At 38.3% G+C, this 26067-nt stretch overlaps 1 protein-coding gene across 3 annotated transcripts in view; it reads left to right on the top strand.

The window, feature by feature from the left end:
- Positions 1–26067, top strand: part of LOC127640301 (serine/threonine-protein kinase BRSK2-like) — a 292226-nt gene that overhangs the window by 123759 nt on the left and 142400 nt on the right. For all 3 annotated transcript variants that reach the window (XM_052122748.1, XM_052122747.1, XM_052122746.1), the window contains exon 2: positions 3301–3395. In XM_052122748.1, coding sequence (XP_051978708.1) covers positions 3301–3395 — 95 coding nt within the window. The remainder of the gene's footprint in view (positions 1–3300; positions 3396–26067) is intronic.

The raw sequence follows: 26067 nt of genomic DNA, 5'->3' as shown, positions 1-26067 counted from the left end.
AGTGCATTTTTAGGTTAGAAATTATTTAATACCTATAGCCCAATAAATACAATTATGAGCAATCACATCAAGATATAACAAATATTTTATTAGACTGGGATAATAGTGGTTGGAGCCGCTGCACAATAAGTGATTCCCATCAATTGAATATGCATCTGATCGCCATCAGGGGTGTAATAGCTTTTTTTTTTTTTTTATAATGAGAGCAACCTAGTTTTGTCTTTTGAGCTTCTGTTGTTTTAAAAGCTTTGATGCTGACATTATCCAGCCCAACAGACTCTGATGTTAGCAGTTTGTAATTTGAGGCCAGCAAGCTTTTGACTGTTGGTGGAAAATGGACTTAATACAATCCACCAGCCCACCCAGGCCCACATGTGGCTACGCCAGTGCCTAAAAACAGACACACCATCTTATCTATGTTTAGCTCATAGTCAGGCTACATTATTGCTTCATTAGCTGTGGATACTCACCCATTTTTTTTTTCCAGGGTCCTCTGGTTGAGTTGACACTTAAAGATCCCTCCTCTAGTTTTCTCTTAGAATCGCAACCTATGGTAACACGCTCCCAAATGGCAAAATTACTTTACCATAAAGTGATCATCGTATATACACTTAAAGCCCTTGTGAAAGGGAACTTTGTGAAGGGACTTCATTGGTCTTGTTTGGAGTGACCCTAAGAGGAGCTTGAAGTGATCTTCAGTGGCATACTGTACAAATGATATTTGAAATTTGCTGTTCCATCTCCTCTTCAGAGTTTTTCAAATGAACATTTCTGCATTCTTGAGTCTTACAGTCCTTCAAAATCAACCCCTTTTCCTTACTTTGTGAAGAGCCATGAGTCTATGAGAGCTGATCTTATCGAGAGTGTCAGTTGAGAGTCACTTGTGAATCAGGGACGAGGGATTGGTTAGGATGAGGTGGGAGTTGTATCACAAGATGCAAAACTTATAACCTAATTTGTGTACTGTCTTTCATGTGGCACTTGGTAAAAAACAAACAAACATGGATATGGGTGTTTTTCAACTTCGGGTTGAAACTTTCCTTTCCCAGGGCTTGATTTTCAACAAAACGAACAGATTTCAACTTTTTTCATTTCTTCTTTTTGAAGGTATCATTTCAATTGATTAGGACACTTTTTACCTGGTCTTCATAATTTATTCTTGGTACTTTCCAAATGCTTTTTATTTATAGATTTTACTTATTTAGCCTTGTTTCAGACCCAGACTTTCAAAATTAAACTACAAAAATCCGTTATAAAAATAGTCATTATTTTGTGGTGAACAATCGGACCAGATGACATTTCAGGAGCCAATTTATCCCAGAGCTCCTCCCTAACTGTCAAGGCAAAGAAGAGTGGCTCCATTTTTATTGAATTGTGGCAGGACCAACACAAACAAACTCCAATCACAGCCACCAGATAAGCTGCTCAGACAACTGCCAGACACCCCTCAAAAGGCAGGAAAGTTCTTCCAATATGTTGGAAAAGACTCTCATTGGTCCATGAGGGGTTTCTTAGCAAACTCTCAAATCCACCCAACATAAGGTTTGCCCTAAGACCAGAGATGAGTAGGACCATAAACATTCTTCAAGACCTCTCAAAGCAGCATTAACTTACCATTTGATTCACTACCATTTGACAAGTGATTCACTGCCCCTAGTGGTCAAGGCGGTAACTGTTGTTGGGCGCATGGGCATGTGTGAGCTCCATTTTCTGGGCGTTATATCCACAGAGTGGTGCCAAAAGCGAGTTGTGAAGCGAGGTGGTTTCAGCTCTACAAGCTGTAATACAGTGTATAACTGAACCCCCAAACCTAAACCTAACCATCAATGGAGTTTTATGTTAGGGGGAAAATGCAACATCTGAATCATGTTCACCACTGATTATGCGAATGGGATTAATTCCTGGTTACAACACGAAATCCGAACCCAGGTCTCCCACACTACTGACACAACGTGCTTTCGCTCATACTAGAGCCAATGACAAGATGTCTGATGGCAGAGTCGGAATAACATGGCTGATCCAAGGATACTGGATCTCTTGGAAACAAACTTACCATGTAATAATTTTTTTCATGTACATACAGCAATGTAAATGAACAAAATGTTCACATGGGAGGTCAGCATGTTGTATCATTTCTATCAATTGTTTGTAGACAAATGAAAAAATATTTGAGTGTGACATTTTTTTTTTTTTAGAAGACTTTATTTTCTGGAAGTCCACAGTGCTAAAAGTACTCGAAGTTGGAGAAACACCCATATCTGTAAATAAGTAATCATTTCAGTTCAGTTCACATATCAGGTATCAGGAAACCAGTTGATCAAACCTCAGTTTTCAAAATGAATCATGAGGACACGCCACCCTGGATCACATGATCTTAAATGGCCAAATTAGTTCCACAAAGTGACAATCCCATGGACTCTTCACTATAAGCTCTGTTTAAAGACCCTTCATGATGAGATTCAGTTGCTTGCTTTCATTTGGAAAGACCTTTTGAGTAGCATCCCCTTCCCACACTGCTCCTCATGGGTGAAAAAATGCTGTTTGGAATTTGCCTTTAATTTCTAACCACACGCATTCACAGCATGCTCTTTGCAAATCGCAGCAGTTTCTTCTTTGTGGTTGTCACTACTCCTTTATGCATACACCTTAGGAAATGAAACATTCATTATCTTGACTTGCACAGGTATTAAAGCCTCTCTATCTACCCTACAATTCTCCTCTAGCTTCAAATTAGCAAACAACTTGGCTAAATCCTCTCTAGTGGTCTTTGTCTTGGTTGAAAATGCTAGCTCAACAATCGTTGGGGACCATGGGGCTTTTACGATAAACCTTGAAATGGTTGTACATAGAGTCAGAAAGGAAGGGAAGCCATGTTGCAAGCTCTAAACGTTCTCCTCTTTGAATAATATACGTGTTAACCGTGTGACATTTCCCCGAGATGGCGTGCTGCTTGTGCACTATGAAACAGAGCGTCAAAAGTGATAAACCTGAAAGCTCTTTCGGTAGATGCACACCATCAATTCTGTTCACAGTTCTGCTTATCTACTTTACCTGATGCTGTTTGTCTTCAGATATGAATGGCATGTTTCACAGATGCTGAAACGCTCTTTAGTTTTGGTATCTGAAAGGATACGGCCCGTGAGAGGGTTTTGTTCAATTGTGATAAATATTTGATGTCAGAATGGCAAATAAATAGCTGAGCCATATTGCAGATGAAATACTCTTGGTGAAAAGTGTATCTGTTTATATAGCTAGTAAATTTTTTCTTTAGTCAATCTATTGCTTCTCTCTTTTCTCTAGGTCTTGTAAAGCTCGGGGTCCATTGTGTCACATGTCAAAAAGTCGCCATAAAGATTGTAAACCGAGAAAAGCTCAGTGAAGCTGTGTTAATGAAGGTAAGATTGCATTTTTCTCTTTTGAAATGTCACATTTCCACGCAAGAGTGGTCTTTCTTCCCCCATCTCCCTTTGGAACACCTCACCTAAAAATGTAACCTCCTGTGTGCTATTTCTCTGTAGGACACAAAAGTAGGTTTTGAAGATCCGACTTTTGGTCGGATTTTAAGAGTGAATGCACTAGGCTGCATAGGAAAGCTATGGAATGCTCCCTATTTAGTGAATGACTTAACCTCTAGTATGTTGTCTGTCAGCACTGGTCTCAGAACAGTTAGAAATGCACCTTATTTTCATCCTAACTCCATATAAAGCCTCTGAAAGCTAAAATGTTCAGCTTTTGGATGAACCCATTTATTCTCAATGTGATAATGCACAGTTCTTTTAGGATTTATATGTAAAAAATGTGCCAAAGTGGATACAAATTTGTGTTCATTGTGTTTAGAAGCATATCAATCGTTCAAATAAAAAACAAATGGCATCTCGTATGCAACTAGAGACTCTAATCTTTTGACTCCAACATGTTTCAATATCAAAACTTAATTAGGTTTCTTACCAGATGTAGTTTTGTTGGCGTTTCTCCTAAAGACAAACTGCCATGTTGTTTTGTCACATGACTCCGAATGTCGACAGTTTAACCCATAACTGACTGCACAGAGTCTTCTAAACTGATATCAGTCGGTTTAAATGAATTTAAACTATGCAATGCATATAGTGAAGCCAAAATACAATGTCCACGCAGGTGTACACGGGGGTTGCACCACTTTAAATAGCTTCAGTATAGTTAGCTACTTTTTGGCAGTAGCTTGTAGTGTAGCTAACTACTTTAAAAGAGTCAGACCCCAAAACTAATATTTGGTTTCTGGATGCAAATATGGGTTACATGCAAGCTTTGGCTAAGGGAAAGATAATTAGAGAGAAATGTGATACATTTAGGTCTGTTCCTCACACAAAGCTATCACATGACTAGAGAATTTGCAATATGGTCACAAGTAGTATGGACAACCTTTAATAGATTTTTATGGTGTTTTTGAATGATTTTTGGAGCCTAAACCATTCGATTATAAAAAAAATTGTATGCTAACTACCACCCTGGAGTCGTGAGTTTGAATCCAGGGTGTGCTGAGTGACTCCAGCCTGGTCTCCTAAACAACCAAATTGGCCCGGTTGCTAGGGAGGGTAGAGTCACATGGGGTAACCTCCTCATAGTGGCTATAATGTGGTTTGGGGAGTTGTGTGTAGACGCCGCCGAGAATAGCGTGAATCCTCCACACGTGCTATATCTTCGTTGTAACAAGATGCGGAGGCAACTGAGATTTGTCCTCCGCCACCCGGATTTAGGCGAGTCACTACTACACCATTTGGACTTAGTGCGTATTGGGAATTGGGCATTCCAAATTGGGGAGAACATTTTTCTTAAGAAAAAAATCTTTTGTGTTCCCTGTGAAAAAAAAAAACCAGCATACAAGTTTGGAACGACATAAATAATGTGAATAATAGATAATAATGACAAAAATAAAATATTAGTTAACAATGACAGAATCTTTGGGTGAACTATCCTTTCAATGCTCTTATTTCCACCTCCTCTATGTTTGTCCAAAAGTTAAAGTAAAGTTAACAAATTAATTCATGAAAAAAAAACTAAAAAACAATAGCAGCTACAACCGTATGATGTTATTTATTGCCTGTTAAACAATACTGTGGTTGATCGTTGGCCCATAATTATCTCCTCTGATAAAAGCAGCCATGGGAACCTAAGTGAAACTCGAAATGCAAGAACCTAATTAAGGATAATTGTATTTCAAGGGAGACGTTAAATTATGAGATTCTTGCTGTTATTCTGAAATGGGGGCAAGCTTGTGAATGTCTCGTTTTAGAGTGTACCCTTATGCACAATGCATGCTCATAAATATATATTTGGTTACAAAATTAGAATGACTAATTTCATTCTGTTTTACCTGATGTTATAAGAAAGAGGGATTTGGCCAAGAAAAAGAGGCAATAAATAGAATTGGCTCATTTGAATAAGAGTTGAGACCCCAAAACACTGCAATTTTATGGAAATGTACAGATTTATGCCAGAAGGCCGAAGCCTAAATGTAAGATCTTATTGGAACAAGCAGCACCTGAGGCAAATTGGAATGCCAATATTGCACATGCCATTTATGAGTTGAGAATCTAATTTGTAAAAAATATACTTAAATTTCAGTCTTAATGATATTTATTTATTTATTTTTCAGATATTTGTTCTATTTAGCATAGGCATGGCTGCAAAAGTGCCATTGTTACTTTTATAACAATTTAATTTGTGTCTCTTGGTATTTAAGAGGACTTAAAATCTTCTTTTCAAACTCTTCCTATCTCTTCCTATCCAAGAGAGCAGTTCTCGGCCAGAAAAAGCTCATCATGTTGATCAGAGTTGCTTATAGTCCAAAGATGGTACTCGAGGTACTAATACCTGGGGTGGGGGGGGGTCGCTGTCCTTTTCTGCATATCGCGGCAACGTTCTGCATAACGTGGTGTCTCATTTTTGCTTATCGCGGCCCATTTGGCACATTTCGCGGCCGACACACGTTCGGCCCTGAAAGTGTGCTAGATTGCCAGTCCAGCCCTGACTACAGTACATGTTAAATAATCATGAAATACCAACCTTGGCTGTGTTTCTCGACAACGATTGATCTTAGAAATTAAGAGCGTTTTCTACGAGCGATTTTACAATCATTTGTCATTTTTACGTGCATTTCTCAAAACTGAACTTAATATGAATTTGCAAGGATGCGCCTTAAGTGCTACTTAAGAGAGATGCTGTCCATAAATGTGAAGTGATGAAATGTGACCGTATTGTGCTGCTCGCTGGAAATATTTAAAAAGAAATTCTTAAATGTACAACTTTGTTTTGCAATCGTTTTGTGCAGAACAATATATTTATTTGACACAATCACTGTTTCATTCATCAGATGTGCATTTTAATATTTTGTTTTAATAAATTGCTTTGTGGGTCGAGATTAATGCTTTCAGGATTAGTGAAGACAGCGGAGACCCTGTGAATTGTCCTGCTAATGACAACAAGCATTCATTGAATATAACAAGGTTCACCGTGTTATTGCGGAGCACAAAATAAGAAGACATGTGGAAGCTTTCGGGACATTCACCAATCAAAAGGAGATCTGCTCTTTACTCACAAAATTGATAATGTTAACAGCAATGCTACACAACAGGTGTGGTACTACACAACGCGTGGTTTGCCGTGTCTGAGAGGATGAGGAGACAATATACTGTAACGCAGCCATGGCCCGTGCATTTTAAATCTAGGCCTTCGGTGCCTGATTCTCATGAAACTTGGTATATATAATCTACAGACCCTCCTGAAAAAAATGTGGCAATTTTAAAAACACATCCACACATAAAAGCCAGAACCAAGGAGGTCTAAACTAAGAAAAAGCTCTCTAAGAATATTTGCGATTGAAATTTTGCTTGCAATAAATTTTGTTTCATCAGGGTTCACGATTACTTTTCAAAACTTGATCCGACACTGAATGCTCAAGCAGCCTTATTTACACTTAAAACATGATTGTGTCACTCAAGGCCAGCTAGAAGGCCTTGACTGGGACATATCCTAAAGACCACACCCACAAGAACATATAAATCAATCTGATTGGCTGATGCATCTGACAATCTGACTTTAGATGCCTATTCACTTACACTGTTGAGGGATTCTGTGGAAATTCTGAAGGCCTGACGGGATGGAGCTCAAACTCACGTGCTGCTTTGGCTAAGGAACATGGCAATTTGTGAAACAGTTGTCACACTTTGCTTGTAAGCATCGAGGAATCATTTCTGATTGGATATTTATTTTTTATTTTTTTTGCTATTCGTTTGTAGATTAATTAGGAATGGAAAGCGACTGAAAATACATAGGCAAAAAGGGCAATGAGAATGAAAGGATGAAAAACTATTTATTTATTAGGCATGTCATGCCAGCAGAAAAGGCTTTGCTGGCCCTGAGAAATCACCACTGCTGTAAAGACGAGTTTCATGCATGGCAACAAGTTATTGACCTTTTTCCTTCTATCTCTGATTGTAATTTTTACAGTTTCTGCAACAATCATGCCACCACTTTGTTGTTACCAACTAGTCCACAAATAACTTTTATTGGTTTACTTATTCATTTATCGGTTAATCCAATATTTAACCATTTTATACATTCATTATTATTAGGGGGCCAAGGAGCAAATCTTCTGTAACCCTTTTGTAATTGTATTGACTCTCTTCTTTTTCTTATTCTGTGAGACTGTGAGTCGTGGAGACACCAAACTTGGCAGGATGATCCCAAATCCCCCCACTACTCACAAACGCACACCCATCTGACCCTAGGTGGCGTTATAATAATCACTTTTACATTTTGACTCACATCTCTGCAAGCGTAAGGGCTAGAATCAAAATATTTTTATTCTGATTCCTTGAGTAGAACCCTACAAAATGTGTATGTCCAATTTCGCCATCAATAGTTTCAATCCTATTTTTGCAACTGTGCTCAAAACAGGTGAAATGTCACTCCAAAGCATTCATAGGATCTTTTCTGTCACATTGGTTTGTTTTGGTCATCTCCCCATATGTGCTTGTTGCTATGTGTGCTTGTCGCTTGCGGCTATATTTATTATTATTATTGGTCTTTTGGTTAAAAAATAAATACAATAAAACGTATGTATGCTGATATTAAATGAGCATAAAGTGTTGCTATAGGTGTTTAAATTGTATCAGGTGTAATTTCGCATTTGTCCTGCAGGTGTCTGCATAAGTCTGTCCTTACAATGTTCTTAGCGGTGTAAGATTACTCCAGTGCACTCGTTAATTTACGAGCATTATTAAGTACTACTTAGGCTTAGGCTTTTTGTTTCAACATTATTTGCACTTTAGTGGTACATTTTAACATTTGCAAATTACAACCAATTACATTTATAAGCTTTTCCAGGTGAAATCAAATTGTGCAGAAGCTCAACTGACAGAGTATTGCACTTGTGATGCAAAGACAATGAACTGTTTATGACACGAGTCCTGCAGAACATGAACACATGAAAACCACAAATTCATTGGTTCATCTCATATTTGCTTTTTATGGTAAATTGGAAATGGTCTGCACTTATATAGCGCTTTTTTTTAACCTTAGAGGTTACCAAAGTGCTTTACACTTTTTCCCAATCACCCATCCACACTCACATTCACACACCAATGGTGGCATTGGTTTATGACACTATTGGTAAAGTTTAGGGTATTTGATAGAGAAAACCCTTAAAAATCTGTTTGTACAAAATGTAACTCCCTTTTAGCGCCACAAAAAGAACATCTCACCTCCGAACTGCCACAATATATGTAAGGAACCGCATAATATGTTGCAAAAATGTTGCCGCAGTCATGTAATTTTCATGAGATCAGGTTAAGAAAACTAACTTTTTTGTTAGTGGTTTTAGTTTCCGCTCTGCAGATACCTGTATCTTCATTCTTATCACACAGACAATCAGCATACTTTACAGAGTTACAAGTCTCATATCTCATCAGCGAATCAGCACCAACATGAACTCCAAAAGACCTGACTGCACATCAAATACAATGAAGAAGATTAAACGCTCATTAATCATATTCATGTCAGGCCTAAACAGTGTTTACATTATAGTTAATTCCAGATCTCACATAAATAATGCACGTACCATCCTGCTTGAACATAAAGTTTAATGAGACGACAACAGATTAAAACATTTTCACACGTTATTTTCATGTAATTATTTCAGCATGAGTTAAAACAGCCAGCAATTTATCTCCGCATGGGTTCGAGAGATGAGGGGGTGGATTGTCGGGGCTATTTTGGACAGCGGCCTCTGTTTGGAGTGTGTGTGCTGTCGTTCTCCTTCCTTTGACATTCTCGTTGTCGTCCTCCTGTCACTGAGATGAATATAGGCTATCCCAGCGCCTGTCTCACTTCTCATGCATGTGGCTCCAGACCGCCATCTCAAATGTCACCTTTTTAAATGCAAATGTTGCGTTCTCTGTTTCCATCCTGGCAACTACGTCCAGACGCCGCGCACCGCAGGAAATTAGATTCTCACAGTCACCTGAGTGTCCACACTTCTGGTTTTATATATAGAGGCACAGCAGATATGTTTTAAAGAGATAGTTCAGTCTAAATTAATCATTTACTCAGCCTTATGTCATTCTAAACCTGTATAACTTTCTTTTTTCTGTGAAATGGAAAAGGTGTTGGTAGAGTATTCATACAAAGAAAGAGAAATGAATGGGGACTGGGGCTGTAAAAGTCAGAAAAAAAGAAAAGAAAAAAAACCCTATAGCTTAATGTCCAGAATCGACAGAAAGACATGAGAGAACCAATGCTGTTTGGTATAATACATATAAAGAGCAGTGTAAACATTCTGCTGTACTTTTACTTTTGTGTTGTATGAAGGAAAGAAAAACATAATGTCTTCTTGAGAGAATTTTATTTTTTGGGTGAACTATCCCTTTAAGGATTATATGAGTGAAAGGATCAAAAGTGTTTGTGTGTTTGTGTGTGTGTTTGAGTCAATTTTACGTTTTAAGGTTACAGCAGGTATTAAAGTTAGATAAGGATTTCAGTTTGGGTTTTAGAGGCAGCATGTTAGGATTCCCTGAAATGGTCGGAGTTACTGTGTTTGTGTTTCTGAAAGAATTTGATAAACTTTGTGATTAAATTCATGTCTGTCTGTAGTTCTGTTCCAAACTAGACCTACCCTCCTAAAAGTTTTAATTTAAGTAGTAATGCTTAAATTAAATTCACTTTTGTATCCAACATTTGTTTGTGCTGTGTATTTTTGTTTATTAGAGCTTTGTGTTGTTAGCTTAGCAACATGCTAACATCAAACACTTTTGTAGTCAATTGTAAGTCTACCTGGAAGTTGCAACCTAAAAAGAGTGTTCCCAATCAGTTATTTATTTGGTATGTTGCAGTTATGATGCTGAATTAGAAGGCATCTGGAAATGTAGGGAGTAAACAGCAAAGCAACTCACAAGCTAACTGTTGTAACTGATGGTTTCTGTGATCGAGCTTGAGTGTTTTCTGTATATGTGAGAAAGTGAGTGGGATGAGTCACGCTGTCAGTTCCTGAGGGAATATTTAACATTTGTGAAACTACTGAGATTATAGACTGCACACTGACTCAAACTGTAGTGCTACACTCACGTGACAGTGTGCAGAGAACAGACGTACTACTTTCAGTAAAGCTGTTTTGAAATGAGCAGTTCAATGAGTTTCTTAAAACAAGACGTTTAATCTAGATTTCAAGTTTGTTTCAGAGTCTAAACTAAATCTGAGTTTAGAATGATAAGAAATACTCACACACACACACACGTTACCATGGTACCATCAGCACTAGGTAAGTTACTAAAAAAAGTAATCACCTACAAATGACTAATTACATCTGTAGAACTGTAATCATATTATTTGATTGATTATTATGTTGAAAAAAGGAATCCATTAATAAATAATTACTTTATAGTTACTTACCAATTTTTACAAAAAGGTATATTTCCTTTTTGTTCATTGTCACATGCAAGTCATTTACTAATTTCTTACAATGACTCGTATATTTCTAGTAATATTCTACTTATATTTGTATTATTTTAGAAATATGTATAATCCAAGTTATGTCATATAAAGTAAAGAAATCAACATCCTGTTTACACCTGGTATCAAGATGCATCTTGGGTGATCCAATGTGGTCAGGTGAGACACATCACTGTTTACACCTGTTCACTTCCTGTGACCAACTGTGATTGGATTTGGAGGGTAGGATCTCTGTTTTGTGACGACATATGTCAAATACTATGTAAGAGTGTTACTGCATGACATTAAAGTGCAACAAAGTCAGAAAAGACAAAGAAAGCACAAAAAACAGCACTCTATATCTCCCAGATGCAGCTGAAATTTAATCTTAGCACAAAAAGAACATTCCGATCAGGATAATCCATCATTTTAGAGGTTTACATGTATTAATGGAGCTTCGGATGTTCGTACATCTCATCTTTCAAACATGCTGAAGAAGATCCGTGAATTTCTCATGCTGATGTATGTATCTGCTTTTTAAAATTTTCAGATCAGACAATTATTTCCTCTTAAAGTCGGTCTTAACTGGCAAAGATTAAGCTCTGTTTTAGCACAGCGGTTGATTGACAGGAAAAGGGGTGGAGCTTCACTTTTGTCTGGGATGCATATGCGACGGATTAGCATTTACACCTCATTATTGCTATGTCTGCTTAATATAGTCACTTATAAATATGGGAAGTCATGAGTTGCATTTTTTTTGGTTGGCTTGTTTCCAGAATACAGTCACGTTTTTCGGCTTGCTGAAAAAGCTTGGGCTCCCAGAGCACAATAAACTGCTATCCACCACTAATAGCAGCTGCCAAACAGACCCAATTACTATTTGTGCCACACTCTACATCAGTGGTGTCAAACACACGGTCAGTGCAAGACGGCCAAATGATGGGACTCCGCCATCGCGGTCTCAGGATTATGCAGGTTTACACACTTTTCATCTAAAATTGGGTCTACGAGTGACAGGGCAGCCCAGTTTATTTTCTAGTTGATGGCAACAGTGACATCAGGGAAATATAAAAGGAGAATATTACAGGTAAATGTTCATTCATCCAGTATTTTAAGTCACAGATTGGGTTACCAGATAATGCATTAGATTTGATTTGACCTGAGTTTGGCAGAGAAGCAGACCTGAAATCAAATGTAAATGGTAAATGGTCTGCACTTATATAGCGCACACCAATGACAACAGACCTGCCATGCAAGGCGCTAGCCTGCCATTGGGAGCAACTTCGTGTTCAGTGTCTTGCCCAAAGACACTTTGGCATATGGAGTCATGTGGGCCAGGAATTGAACCACCATCCCTGCATGGCCAACCCGCTCTACCAACTGAGCCACAGCCGCCCCGAATGTATTCATGCAGTTTTGATTATTAAACCCTTAGTTTGTGATCACATTCATTTTCAGCTGGTTTATTACAGCTAAAGTCAGGGTTCCCACCCTTTTTGACCTAAGAATTTTCATATGTTTTTCTCATTCAAAATAACATACTCAAAAGAACGATTCTCTTGACAAATGAGGCATCAATATGGATCGCAAGTTACTCTACACATGAGTATTTTCAAGCTCATTCAATATTTAGATTAAACATTAAATATTCATTATATTAATTAGACTTTTTTTTTTTTTTCAGGTTTTACCCTTTCGTTTTATTCCAATATCCATTATTTAAGCAGTATAACATTGTTTCTGGACTTTAACTCAAGAAAAACATGTGATATTGTGTTATATAATTGAGGTCAGATGGCGAGTTGTATATGTGAAATACTTTGTATATGTGTTTATATACTAAGGGAACACTTGAAAGACATTTTATATTCTGCCTCTCCAATGAGTTACATTTCTGTACTGATCGATGAAATTAAGACCACAATTCCGACCCTTACTAAAAGAAAATAGGGTTGCTTATTTTCACTTATTTTGGTAAGGTAAGTTGCACATTTTGGGCTTGTTTTTTTTTTTCAGACTAGGTTGCTTGTTTCTCTTTCAAGATCTGGCAACACTGCTTCGTTTTAGACCTGTATTTAGCACTGCCCACTTGCGATCGAATCACCCAAAGCGCATCTTAATACCAGGTGTGAACAGTGTCTAAATTTGTTGTGTTACACTACTCTTTTGACTATAAAAGTAACTAGATTAATATAGCTAATTACTTTGTAATCAGATTAGCGATAAACATTTTCTTTAGCATTTTTCACCAATTTATGTGGTTTTCTGCTAATATAAAATGCACTTATTGCACACAGTATGCATATACTTTCTTTAAAAAAAAAAAGCTGTGTGTGTGTGTGTGTGTGTGTGTGTGTGTGTGTGTGTGTGTGTGAGAGAAGAAGGGAGCGAGCGGCACAGCGAGTGGCTAGTGTGAACATCAGCGCTCTGATGAGTGCGCTTCCTGTGCACTCTGGGACTGATTAAAGCTCATTATCCGCAGTGATTCGCTCTCTCTCCTTCTCTACTGACACAGCATCAAAGAGAGAGAGAGAGGAAAAGATGGATACAGATAGGAAAGTCAAGACAAATGAAGGAAGAAATGCTGTATTTATGGAACGAGGGACTTTGAATCAAAGCATTATTTGAAATTGTAATTTGCTGTTGCGTAAACTGCGCTGTACATTGGCCCTTAGAGGTACATACATTTTTTTTTTTTTGTTGTGTCGGATGAAGTTTAAGGTGTGGTCACAATGACGGTGAATTGCAGCGACAAAGCAACCACAAGTCATTCATTTTCTGTGAGAGTTGGCGAATTTAGGCAACACTGATTGTTGATGATGCAACAAAGTTGAGAGTTCAACCATGCAAATGCAGCAACTGCCAATGGAAATGCTGACAGTGACTAACACAACCAATGGCAATTTAAAGTCAAATTGCACATTATTCATCAGTCCACATTATTTAAAAAATTCTTAATATGTAATATATAATAAAACATTATGAAAATGCGCCATTTGAAGTGACTTTCCTTTAAGCGGACATCTGCAATCGGACATCTTTACACCCCTCCCCTCAAACCATCTTTTTCAAGTCTTCGGTGTTGGGGAGTAGTTAAATAAAATTAGCAATGCTACTAACTTAACTACGTTTTTCAGAAGCGTGACAGTAGCTCAATTAAATAGTGTAGCTTTCCAGTAACGGCAAAGTCAAAAGGACAGAGGGAGTAATCAAACACATACCTAAACCGTCCGCTTTCTCTCATGTAGCCTGGCGCATCCTTAAAGGGACTTTCCTTCTATTTTTAAGTGAAATATTTAGATCATTGATGCTATTTTTCATAATATTTCAATTCAGTTACATAAATGATGGTGTTGTCTAGTTTATTGGTGTATATTAGTATATTCGTTCAATTTAATGTTGTCACCGTATTTATTGAGCTTATGAAAATTGTATTTACATTTATGCATTTGGCAGATGCTTTTATCCAAAGTGACTTACAGTGCACTTATTACAGGGAAAATCCCCCCAGAGCAACCTGGAGTTAAGTGTCTTACTCAAGGACACAATGGCGATGGCTGTGGGAATCGAACCAGCAACCTTCTGATTACCAGTTCTGTGCTTTAGCCCACTATGCCACCACCACTCGCCCATTAACTATAGTAAAACCATAGTTAATTTAGATTAAATATATACTGTACCTATTGTGATATTATTGAATTATGCAATCAGAAGTTAATCATTAATAATTCTTATTAATAATATCATCGGTTTGTTACATACATAGTTATTTTCTTCTTTAAATAGCTTAAATGTTGTTAGCTACTTTTTGTTAGCAACATGTAGTGGAGCTAACTACCTTTGATCCCTTCTACAGTCTTCATTACAGGCCGACACTTATAGAATTCCCGGTCAAATTTGACCAGATACAGAAATCATGTATTTTATTTTACTTCTTTTAGGAGTTTATGATTGTAGGAACTTAAATGATGCACTTCTTTGGGGATTTTATGATTTTAAGAACATATTTACATATACAATACATTTTTCAGTGTCACCACTAATTTGCATATGCAAATAAGCAAATTTATGTAACTTTGCATCAGTAAAAACCTACTCTTTCATACATTGAGACATGAATAAAAAAAAATTTGAGAATGTGTTATGTACTTGGGGCAGATTGCTGTTATCTGGCGTGAAAAGAAAAATAACATGACTTAAAATCATGTTATTACAGTAATAGCCAGTAGATGGCTGCAGAGTTCTGTGAAGCCACCTACTGTGTAGTATTTATACATTTTATCACAAGTTATGCATATGGATATACTGCATATTTAGACATTATGAAATTATTATTTGTCAAAGTTAAACATTGTTTTTCTTTTACTGTTTTGATGTCCAATGATGTCACATTATTACTTAGTCAAACCTGACCTGGTGTTACAAAGAAAATATACAAAGTAATAATTTTGTGACCAATCACTTATATCAAACATAAAAATGTAATAACTCAAACTAAATTAATAATACTGTCAAGAAAATGAAAAGTAATAAACAAATAAGCAGCAGAGGACTGTGAAATTTCAATTTGTGTATAAAACAGAAAACGTAGACTTTGACATTTGTTCTCGGTGCCTGTGTGTGTGTGTGTGCGAGTGTGTGTGTGTGTGTGTGTGTGTGTGTGTGTGTGCGCGCGCACATGTGTGTGTATGTGCATGTGTGTGCATGTGTTTGTGTGTGTGTGTGTGTGTGGATGTGTTATGGTCTTATCCCCTCATTTATGTGTGTGTGTGTGTATTCTGCTTTGTGACTGATTTATTTATTTAAAAACAAAAAATAATGATTTGTGTAAGAGTTATGGGGTGGGATGATGTTTTATCACTCTGCATGTTTTATAGTCTCACCCCTTCATTTCTGTGTGTGTTTGTTCAGCATTGTGGCTGATTTATATATTGTATTCGACAAATTTATGAAAAAAAATCTCCAATTAATTTCCTATGGTCGGTCAATTTTGACTGTGAACAGCCATGATGATGCTTTTTTTTTTTTTTTTTTACGACCACTTAGACTTATTGAATCAATTACATTTTTGTGTGTGTGTTCAGATAAAGGAATTTTTTTTATTAGATAGGAAAATGTGATATTGCTCTGAAGACTGAAGACAGTAGAAGGGTTAAAAGAGCAAAAAGTAAGTTTTTAAAGTAGAATTCCCAAATACTGCAAGTTTTGCTCTACTTTTTCTCTTTGAATATCCTTTTATTACTCAGAAAAATGGCAGATTACAAAAAAAAGACTGCAACAGTTATTTGCAGCATCAGTAGGACTGAAAGTTGGAACGCCTGTTAGCATTTAAAGGCCAAAGTTTCTTCCATTTGTCCGGTTGTCACTATGTCATGTGCAGCTTAGTTTTTCTAGACACGGGGACAGTCAGCATCTGTGCGTGACGTCAGCGTGTAGGAAAGGCTGAGCACTTGACTGTGCGCGAGGCGGACCTTCATGTGGAAAACTAAGTGTATCCTCATTTTAACAGCAACCATTAGCAGTTTAATCGCTGTTATTGTGAACGCACCTTTAAAGATAGATTTTTCATTTATGAAGGGATAATTATAGTATCATACCAAGGAGTTACGCTTCTTAAGCTGTATTCAACACAAAATTCACTGAAGTCTGTTATGAGCTAGAACTGCAAATACCCTCACTGGCTGATATGGCGTGTTAAATACATGATTCTCTCACTGAGTGGTGTCTAAACAGTCTGTGCTGAAATAAATGATGCTGCAGAGAAAGGCAGAGCCAGTTTTTCCTGTTGGGGTTGCAGATCTGAACTGTGCGGTCATGAACCAAATTGCTATAGATTCCAGTGAAGTTTTTTTCTTTCTTTTTTTTCCATTTGCCCCTGTAGAAGCTTATCACACACTGAAAGCAGTATTTGATGCCCTTTTCAAGGCATAAATCACCCCGCAATCTGTACAGTCTCCCCACTGCTTCAGCTGGTTTTGATTTGAAAGCGTCCAGTGACTAGCGTTCAATATCCACTCTGATCTCAGTACAGTGGTGCCATTTAAAGCAGCTCCTCACAAAAGCTGTTTATTTTATTGCTGTGGCCATAACGGCCTCAGTGAAATATTGAAAGACATCCGTTTTCATTTGTGCAAGGTTAGGTTGAGAGGTTACACACTAGAAAGAGCAAAGTGCATGATGGATAGAAATGCCTAAGATTTTGAAGTTGATCCAATACAGCGAATTGGATTTCCAAAAGCACAACTGTACGTGCCTGTCTGAAATTGTCATTGTCAACGCATCATTCCCGTGTAACTCAATGTATTTGCAGAATTTTCTAAGATAATGTTAACTCTTGTGCATATGTGTAAAACGTTATTGTTTGCCAAGACAGCAGATAAGAACACACTTATAAGCAGCTTTAGGATGTGCCTACCTAACTTCAGCTTTGTCATTTGCCGGGAAAAAAGATAAGGACTTTGCGATTACCACAATGTTGTGGTACATAGAATAGTCACAAGATAAGGCTGAAACAGTGTGGCATGCAAAAAAAAGAAAAGAAAATTGAGTTTACATTTTCTCAACTTTTGGCCATGTGATGGAGCATCACTTTTGCAAACCCAAGAGAGTTTCTTTAAAGAATGGAAACTAAAGCTGTGTTGGATTTTATGATTAACATGATGTTCCGGAATGAAGTGAATGCCAATGATTTAGCTGATTCTAAAACAGTATACACCTTGAATGAAAGTTTTGACATTTGTCAGCAAAACAGATGTGGAATTTGTGATTACTGCAATGTTGGGTAAGAAAACCCATACTAATTCTAAAACAGTAAGACACCTAACAAAAGTTTTGATGTTTGTCAAAAAACAGACAAATCATTTTGTGATTTCCGCAATGTTGGATAAGAATACAACTGGGCTGATTCTAAAACAGTGAGAAACTTATAGAAAGTTTGGGCGTTTGTAGAGAAAACAGACTAGGAATTTGTGATTCCCGCAAGGTTGTGATACTAAGAGATGGCACACAATTGGACAAATTCTAAAGAATAAAATCATGCACAAAACTGAGTTGGAGGGAATAAATGTGAAGTGAGTGATTGGAACTGAGAGAAAGATAGACATGGGATGGAGTAGTCTGCAGAGGCTGTAGTAATTGCCCCCTGAAGCAAATAATTGAGGCGGGTGAGGGTTGGGGAGGGGAGGGCTAAAACAAGACCTTGTGCCCCATAACCCAGCAATCGGACCAGATGACATTCCAGGTGCCAGTTTATGCCAGAGCCCCTCCCTAACTTTCAAGGCAAAGAAGAGTGACACCATTTTGATTGGCTCATGACAGGAACAAACAAATGCCAAGCACAGCCATCAGATAATCTGCAACTACCATATACTTCAGAAAGTAAGGCCCCGGACCTTACAACACGTTGGAAAAGACTTCTCATTGGTCCATGAGTGGTTTCTTAGGAACCTCTCAAACCCTCCATCCTAAGGTTTGCCCAAAGACCAGAGAAAGTGAAGGTGAGCATGTGGGCCCCCGATGATGTCAGCAGCCAATCATAACCCTGAAACAAGAAGCACCAAACTGAAATCTCCTCCTCATTAGGAAGGTATAAAACCATCCTCCGGATGACCAGACCTTTGTCCTGAGTCCCCGTCCAGAGGGTCGTTAACAGGATACACTTTGATATGTGGTGGTGGCGTAGTGGGCTAAAGCACTGAACTAGTAAGCAGAAGGTTGGCGGTTCGATCCCCACAGTCACCACCATTGTGTCCTTGAGCAAGGCACTTAACTCCAGGTTGCTGCGGGGGGGATTGTCCCTGTAATAAGTGCACTGTAAGTCACTTTGGATAAAAGCGTCTGCCAAATGCATAAAAGGACAAAAAGCACCTTGACAGCTAGTTTAATATTGTCAACCAAAAGTCTCACTCCATGAGAGAGAGGATAACAGATCATCTAATGTTCTTAGTCTCCATCCGAGAGACAGAAGAAGATCGACCAAGTCTCACTACAAGAGACTATTGGCTAGTTTAGAATCCCTATACCAGTGAGATAACTACAATGACAAGGTTTAGCTCTGGTGGCTTCTCTTCAAGTTTCAGGCATCTGCGTGTTCCAGATATAGAAACTTGGGCCAAAATAAGAGCTTTACATCTGCATGTTCCAGATTGCAAGAACCCTCTCTCTGCTTCCAGGAAATCAGCATTCCTCAGCTACTTCGTGTCCAAGGCTGTTGAAACGGAATCCCACTGTAATGTGGCCCAGAGCCCCAGTGGAAGACGTCGCCGTCACCAAACTCATCGATTGATTAAGGAGAATGTAAATATCACTACTAAACCTCTTTCCAGAGACCTTGGCATTAGAGTATACTATCAGTTTATGATTATCTAAAGTTCCTTAGATTACATAACCTGTGTATCAAATGTCTAGCAAATAAATTTTGAGTTATTAAAAACCTTATTTTTAAATAGAAATAAGGTTTTACCTTATTAATTTACAGAGAAACAGCTATTTGTCTTTCCATAATATAATAGTCATACTTTGCCATTGCTACATCCAATTCAACCACTTGCATCTTTCCATCCTATGCACTTACTTTCCATCCGAGCTCTAAAAGGTAAGGCTGCTCTCGAATACTTCAGATTATTCAGATGACTAACACCCTCCAATTTTCATATTTTTAATTTATTGAATGGTCCATTTGGTTCATTCTTTAACTGTTATGGTGAAACTCCTTAGCTGGTGCCCCGAGGATGGAGGGAGGGGCCGTCTGATATTAATAATCACAAACACAAGTGTGATCAAAAATCACCAAATACTTTGGTGTCTTGTGTGAGGCCCAGTTCATTTCAATTGGTTCCAGGGTGATTCTCACTACACTACAGACAGACAGACAGACAGACAGACAGAGAGAGAGGTGGAGAACATGGTAGTATGCATTGCTAAAAGATGGAATTAACCCTGGAATAGCCAATTAGTTGACATTGAGTCATAATAACTCAATTCTGAATGGGACTTGAATAAGACAAGTGCTTCTCATTGGATTTTATTTATTTATTTTTGTGCTTATGAGTTTGCATGATTATGTGCTTCTGAGCCATTAATTCCTTGTGTAACGGTGAAATGAGATGACTGAAGAAATGTTTTTTGGAAACGTAAAAAAATGTAAAATACATCAAACAAACAATCAAAGATTGAAAGCGGAAAGTGAGTCATTCAGAAGCAGAAAAGTAGAAAGCTACAGTTTGATGGAGAAAACGTGAAAAAGGAGAAGTTTTCCAAATAGCTCAGATGAAAGACTCGGAGCGTTCGATGAATCACTGTGAGCTCTAATCAGGTTATCCTGAGGCCGCGATGACAGTGTAAGCATCCCCTCCTGCCTTCATTTCGCTTCTCGCTGCCAAATGATTATAGATGCTCCGTTCATTTCTCGCAGAGCACAGAAGCGTCCTCCCGCCGAGGATTCCCAGCATCCCTCCCTCTGTGTCCCTGCTCATAAAGACCTTAAGCACCCTCAAGTGTTTCACTGCTTCTTCACCGTTCTTATTTGCACGTTTGTCTTGTGTTCATCCTCCCCCACCTTCCTACTGATGTTTTTCTATTTGCGAAATGTGAGATTGCTGCACCTCTGATGTGTAGGTTTTGAGTTTTGCATATGTGGGTAGATGACTAATAACAGGGACCTTTCATTTTAGACTCTAATTTGTATATTTTTATAAGGGAAAGTGAATGTTTTTAGACAGTGAGACTGGTCATCATTTCTTTGAAGTTCTTCACTATTTTTAATCACTTTTTCTTTTTTTCTCTTCTTTTTTTTGTAAGTGACAAATTATTGTTTTTATTATTGTTATTGAAAACTATGCATAATAATAATACAACTGAATTTTATTTTATGTTATTAATACGGATTTATAGAGTTGTAGATGGTGTCAAGCATGTCACACTGTGGGTAACCAATGTATTTTTTTATAGATTATAAATATTATAAATCATAAATATTTTTAATAGTTTTAATAAATGTATTTGTCATGTCAAAAACATTGCTAGCACTGTATTTTTTGTTTTGTGTTTAGTTTTTAAATTCTCTGACTGGTCACTATTTCTTGATACTTTTTATATTTATTATATGTTTCATTATTTTATTTAATTAGTGTTATTATTATTATTATTAGGTTATTATTATTGTTTATTTAAATTGGCTTTTGCCAATGGTGACCAATTCTTTTTTTTTCATAACTAGATGTGTGTGTGTGTGTGTGTGTGTGTGTGTGTGTGTGTGTGTGTGTGTGTGTGTGTGTGTGTGTGTGTGTGTGTGTATATATATATATATATAAGGAGTTGGTCACGACCGATGCTTCCCTTACAGGGTGGGGGGCAACATGGAACCAGAGGGGTATTTGCGGGTGCTGGACACCGACCCAGGCCACAGAACATATCAACCTGCTGGAACTACGTGCAGTGTTCATGGCTTTAAAGTATTTCATGCCAGTCCTGGCAGGCCGCCATGTTCTCGTTCGGTCCGACAATAACTCAACAGTGTTCCTTCTAAACCACCAGGGCGGCACGAAATCCCGCAGGTCTCTACGGCTTACGCACGAGATCCTGATATGGTGCCAGCCATGACTCGCTTCACTGAGAGCAGCTCATATTTCAGGAGCATGCAACAAGACAGTGGATGCTCTTTCCAAGGATCGAGGACATCCAGGAGAATGGAGACTTCATCCAGATGTTGTGCAGGAGATCTGGCTACGATTTGGAAGAGCAGAGGTAGATCTTTTTGCTTCGGAGATGACCACTCACTGTCATCTATGGTTCGCAAGGACAGAAGTGTCCACTGTCTCACGAATGGCCGAACTACCTACTATATGCGTTCCTACCTATCCCTCTGTTATGGGAGGCATTACACAGGATCTCCCTGTGCAAGCACAGAGTGCTACTCGTGTCACCTCGATGGCCAGCCAGACCATGGTTTCCTTTGTTGCTAAGACTTCTGTCAGGCAATCCATGGAAGCTTCCCCCCAGGAAGGACCTCCTCTCCCAGCTGGAGGCCAGCGTCTGGCACCTGGATCCAGCTCGCCTGCAGCTTTGGGTCTGGCCATTGGGTAAATCCTTCTCTGGAACATTGTAATCCTGTGGTTATTCGCACAATCTCCAATGCTAGGGCTTCTTCCACATGACAGATTTATGCTGCCCATTGGAGGCTTTTTTCTGCATGGTGTGAAAAGCAGGAGCTCGATCCTGCAACGTGTGATATTCCGAGCATCTTAAGCTTTCTTCAACATTTACTGGAGGGCAAGACGGCATCCACGTTGAAAGTGTATGTCGCTGCAATTTCTGCATATCATGTTCCAATTGGTGGATCTTCTCTTGGATCTCACAGTCTTGTCTGCAGTTTTCTGAAGGGTGCCCGCCATCTTAAGCCTGCTCGAATCTTCACTTTCTCGTGTGGGATTTGCCACTCGTGCTTGCATTCCTTTGCTCATCCCAGTTTGAGCCCTTGCAAAGCATTGACTTGAAATGGTTAACCTTGAAGACTGCCTTTTTGTTGGCTATTGCTTCTGCGAAACGAGTCAGTGAGTTGCATGCACTGTCTGTTAGCGAATTGTGCTTTCGTTGGTTGCCGGATGACTCCGGAGTGGTCCTACGACCCAATCCTTCTTTTCTTCCAAAAGTCCTTCTTCCTCAGTCCATTAACCAGCACATTGAACTAGCCTCTTTTCAGACTTCTTCAGGGTCTTATTCAAGTGCTCAACTTTTGTGTCTTGTTCATGCCTTGAAGTGTTATGTGGACACTAATGCTCAATTTAGACAGTCAGACCAGTTATTTGTCTGCTATGGTGGTGTGAAGAAAGGTGCTCCAGTGTTGAAGCAGAGGTTGTCAAACTGGATAGTGGAAACTATTATACTGGCTTACAAGGCAGCAAGGCAACCATTGCTCTGGGGGCTAACTTGCCATCTCACTAGGGCCATCTCATCTTCATAGGCTGTTTTTAGAGGAGTTTCGTTGGTGGACATCTGCACTGCCGCTAGCTGGGCTTTTCAATGCACGTTTGCCAGGTTTTATAAGGTCAATGTTGCTGCTCATCATGCCGTGAGTTCTGCAGTTCTTCAGGAGCGGCCTTAATTTTTCATCAGGTCAGTGGCATTCCTCATGACTATGTTGGTATGGGTCATCCAGTAGTCTTTACACTGCCTCTGGCGGTCGGTAGAAAATGAAACAGAATGTTAGTTACGCATGTAACTGTGGTTCTGTGAATTCCGGATGACCGCAAGTGTTCTTGGTCACTTGGAATGCACGTGAAAGGCGTACCGAGGCAGAGTGCTGAGCGACTGTGGTTTATAACCTCCCAGGGCTCAGCATACATCACTATGTGACTTTGTTGGTATATTCTCTAGACCTATCTGGCTGGCGCTGCGATAATCGAGTAGTGTTTACACTGCCTCTGGCGGTCATCCAGAATTCACAGAACCACAGTTACATGTATAACTAACGATTTCTCTGGGGGTATTTTTGAAGTTCAGATTAGTTTGAAACTGGTCACTCTGACAGAAAAAACTGCTCTGCCATACAGTCTCTCTCTATCTCTCTCTCTCTCTCTCTCTCTCTCTTCCCATCTCTCACTCTCTCTCTCCCTCTCTCTTTTCTCTCCTCTAACAGTAATAGCTGGTCACAGTGAGCGATTGCCTGTTTCTCTATTTTTTTTCTTCTAAATGAAAGCAGCACACCTTTGCCTCTGGTACTTAAAGTGTCTTTAATGTCCAGGAGAGGATAATGTGGTTCAGGAGAATCATTACGTTTATTATTTTTGAATGGTGTTAATGGAAGTTTACTGAATTTAACAGAATAATCCATATTTGCTTAAAGGAATTGTTTACAAACAAATTCTAATTCTGTCATAATTTACTCACCCATATGTTGCTCCAAACCCAAATGATTTTGTAATGCTGTGACTCACTTTGTAATGATGCTCAAAAAAGGACAAAAAGCACCTTGACAGCTAGTTTAATATTGTCAACCAAAAATAGCAAAATCAAAAAACAATCTAGCATTGAAAAAGTAAAACGAAAATAAAGATATATATATATTTTTTTAAATCAGTCAATATTAAAACTGAATAGGAACTAGAATAGTCATTTTCAGAAAATACAAATGAAATAAAACAATTTATGCACAATTAAAATTAAACTAAAATTGAAAACCGAAAAAATAGTAACTAGTAAAATGTATATAACTTTTACCATAAATAATATTTTAACTGACAACCCTGCATTACTGTTGTCCATAACTTTATTCCTAGTGTTCTGAAGGCGTTTAAGTCTCTCTGAAATCTTTGTTGCACATTGGCATATTCAAAATGTTGTGATCAGTCACATAATACGCTAGAATCAATAGTGTTCTGTATCCCTGACAACAGACCTGGTGCGACATGCAAGGAGCACTTAAAAACAAATCCTGCCCCTCTTCCAGCACCATGGTCATCATTGTCCATGCTGAGTTAAATTTAATGCTGTTCCATCTCAGTCATGGCCTCGTGTATGAAAACGGTCCGTCTGGATGCATCTCAGCATTTGGCTGCTTGTGCTAATAAGCATATGAAGTGTTTTAATCAACATCATCTGGACTGACCACCCTCGGGTTGGTGGTGGGTGTAAAATGTGCATTCTGTCTTTATTGGTGATAGATAATGAGTGGGCACTGCTCCCTGTGGATTGAAATCCTTAATTGCTCAAACATGCTTGAGTGACAGTGGAGACATGTTTCAAAAACCAAAATATTCCTCAAGGGTTCACCGCCATAGCGCTAATCTGTTCGAAATGTGTCAATGGGCAATTACGCCAAGCTCTTTCCTGACAGGAAAAAAATTGCCAGTCTTGTTGGGGCAGAGTGAAGCGTGTACAGAAACCAATACAGATCACTAAAGCATTATTGATTTCTTATGGTGAGTATTTGATCTTGAAAATCAATATATTTCCATCAGAACTTTAATTTGGACTGAATTCTCTCTTTACCGCAAGATCTTCAACAAATGATTGACCATTTCCAATTGGATATGTCTGCCTGTAATTATATGGCCGGATTGTATCTAGTATATTGATCAGTTGAGCTTAGTCTCTAGAAAGCCTGACTTTGCCATTGGCCCATGTAGATCAATAGAAATGATGCTGAACTTCATCCTCTCCATCCAGAAGAAGGGGCTTTTTACACGGAACACGACTTTGCGTCTGTCTGCAGCGTTTTTTTTAAATAGTTTTTCTAAATAAATATTTAAATATAACGTAAATTAACAGGAGTTGGGTTCCGGAAGTAGAAATCCCATTCATTTTCTTTGTGAACGAATTGATTGTAAACAATAACTTTTAAACCTTTAAAGACAGACCAACTGTGAGCTTAGAGGTTGTTAATCGATGGTATGAGCTTCTGTTCAAATCATCAGTCAGCATTATGTGAACTTAATTTTTGTAAAAATTGTGTTTAATAATGGTGAGAAACTATACTACCCATGATCTAGCAGAGAAAGTTCCACCAATCAGAAAAAATAGCTGTGAACAAAGTGCGCCAAAAGAGCTCTGCAGTGACCACTCATTGTCATAACACACTAACTACGTTTCCATCCAAAGATTTTGTGCTGAATGAAAACGGCTTCAGGGCAGATTTCTTTTGCGCTAAACCAAAACCTATGCGACAAAGTGTATTTTTAGGCATGACGTCATCACGCACACCATTTTTATCGATAATTTTCTATTTGACGATAACAAAATGGCGCGAAAGGTTGATGAAAACTAAGATAATGTGAATGACGCCAATGAGTCAGTCTCCTTACACTCTCAAACTACTAATAAGTTCTATATTTTGCAATAAATGTCAAATATTTAAGATTCTGTAGAATCAACAACTTCAAATCAGTAGTTTTGTATTATTCGCTTTTTAGTGCAATACACGTTCAGTCTGATCCTTTGCTTGAATTTTGGAGTGAAATCTTCTTGTTTTTTGCATGGCTGTGCTTTTACATTTACCAATCAGGATCTAATCAAAGCCCTATTGACCTTTTCAGGCATATAGTTGCTTCCCAATTCTTCATCAAAATACAATACACTCAGACCCAATCATTTCTGAAATAATCAGAAATT

Source organism: Xyrauchen texanus, chromosome 49, assembly GCF_025860055.1.
Source record: "Xyrauchen texanus isolate HMW12.3.18 chromosome 49, RBS_HiC_50CHRs, whole genome shotgun sequence".
NCBI lineage: Eukaryota > Metazoa > Chordata > Actinopteri > Cypriniformes > Catostomidae > Xyrauchen > Xyrauchen texanus.
Note: the sequence above shows the minus strand (reverse complement) of the source record. Positions and strands in the feature narration are given on the sequence as shown.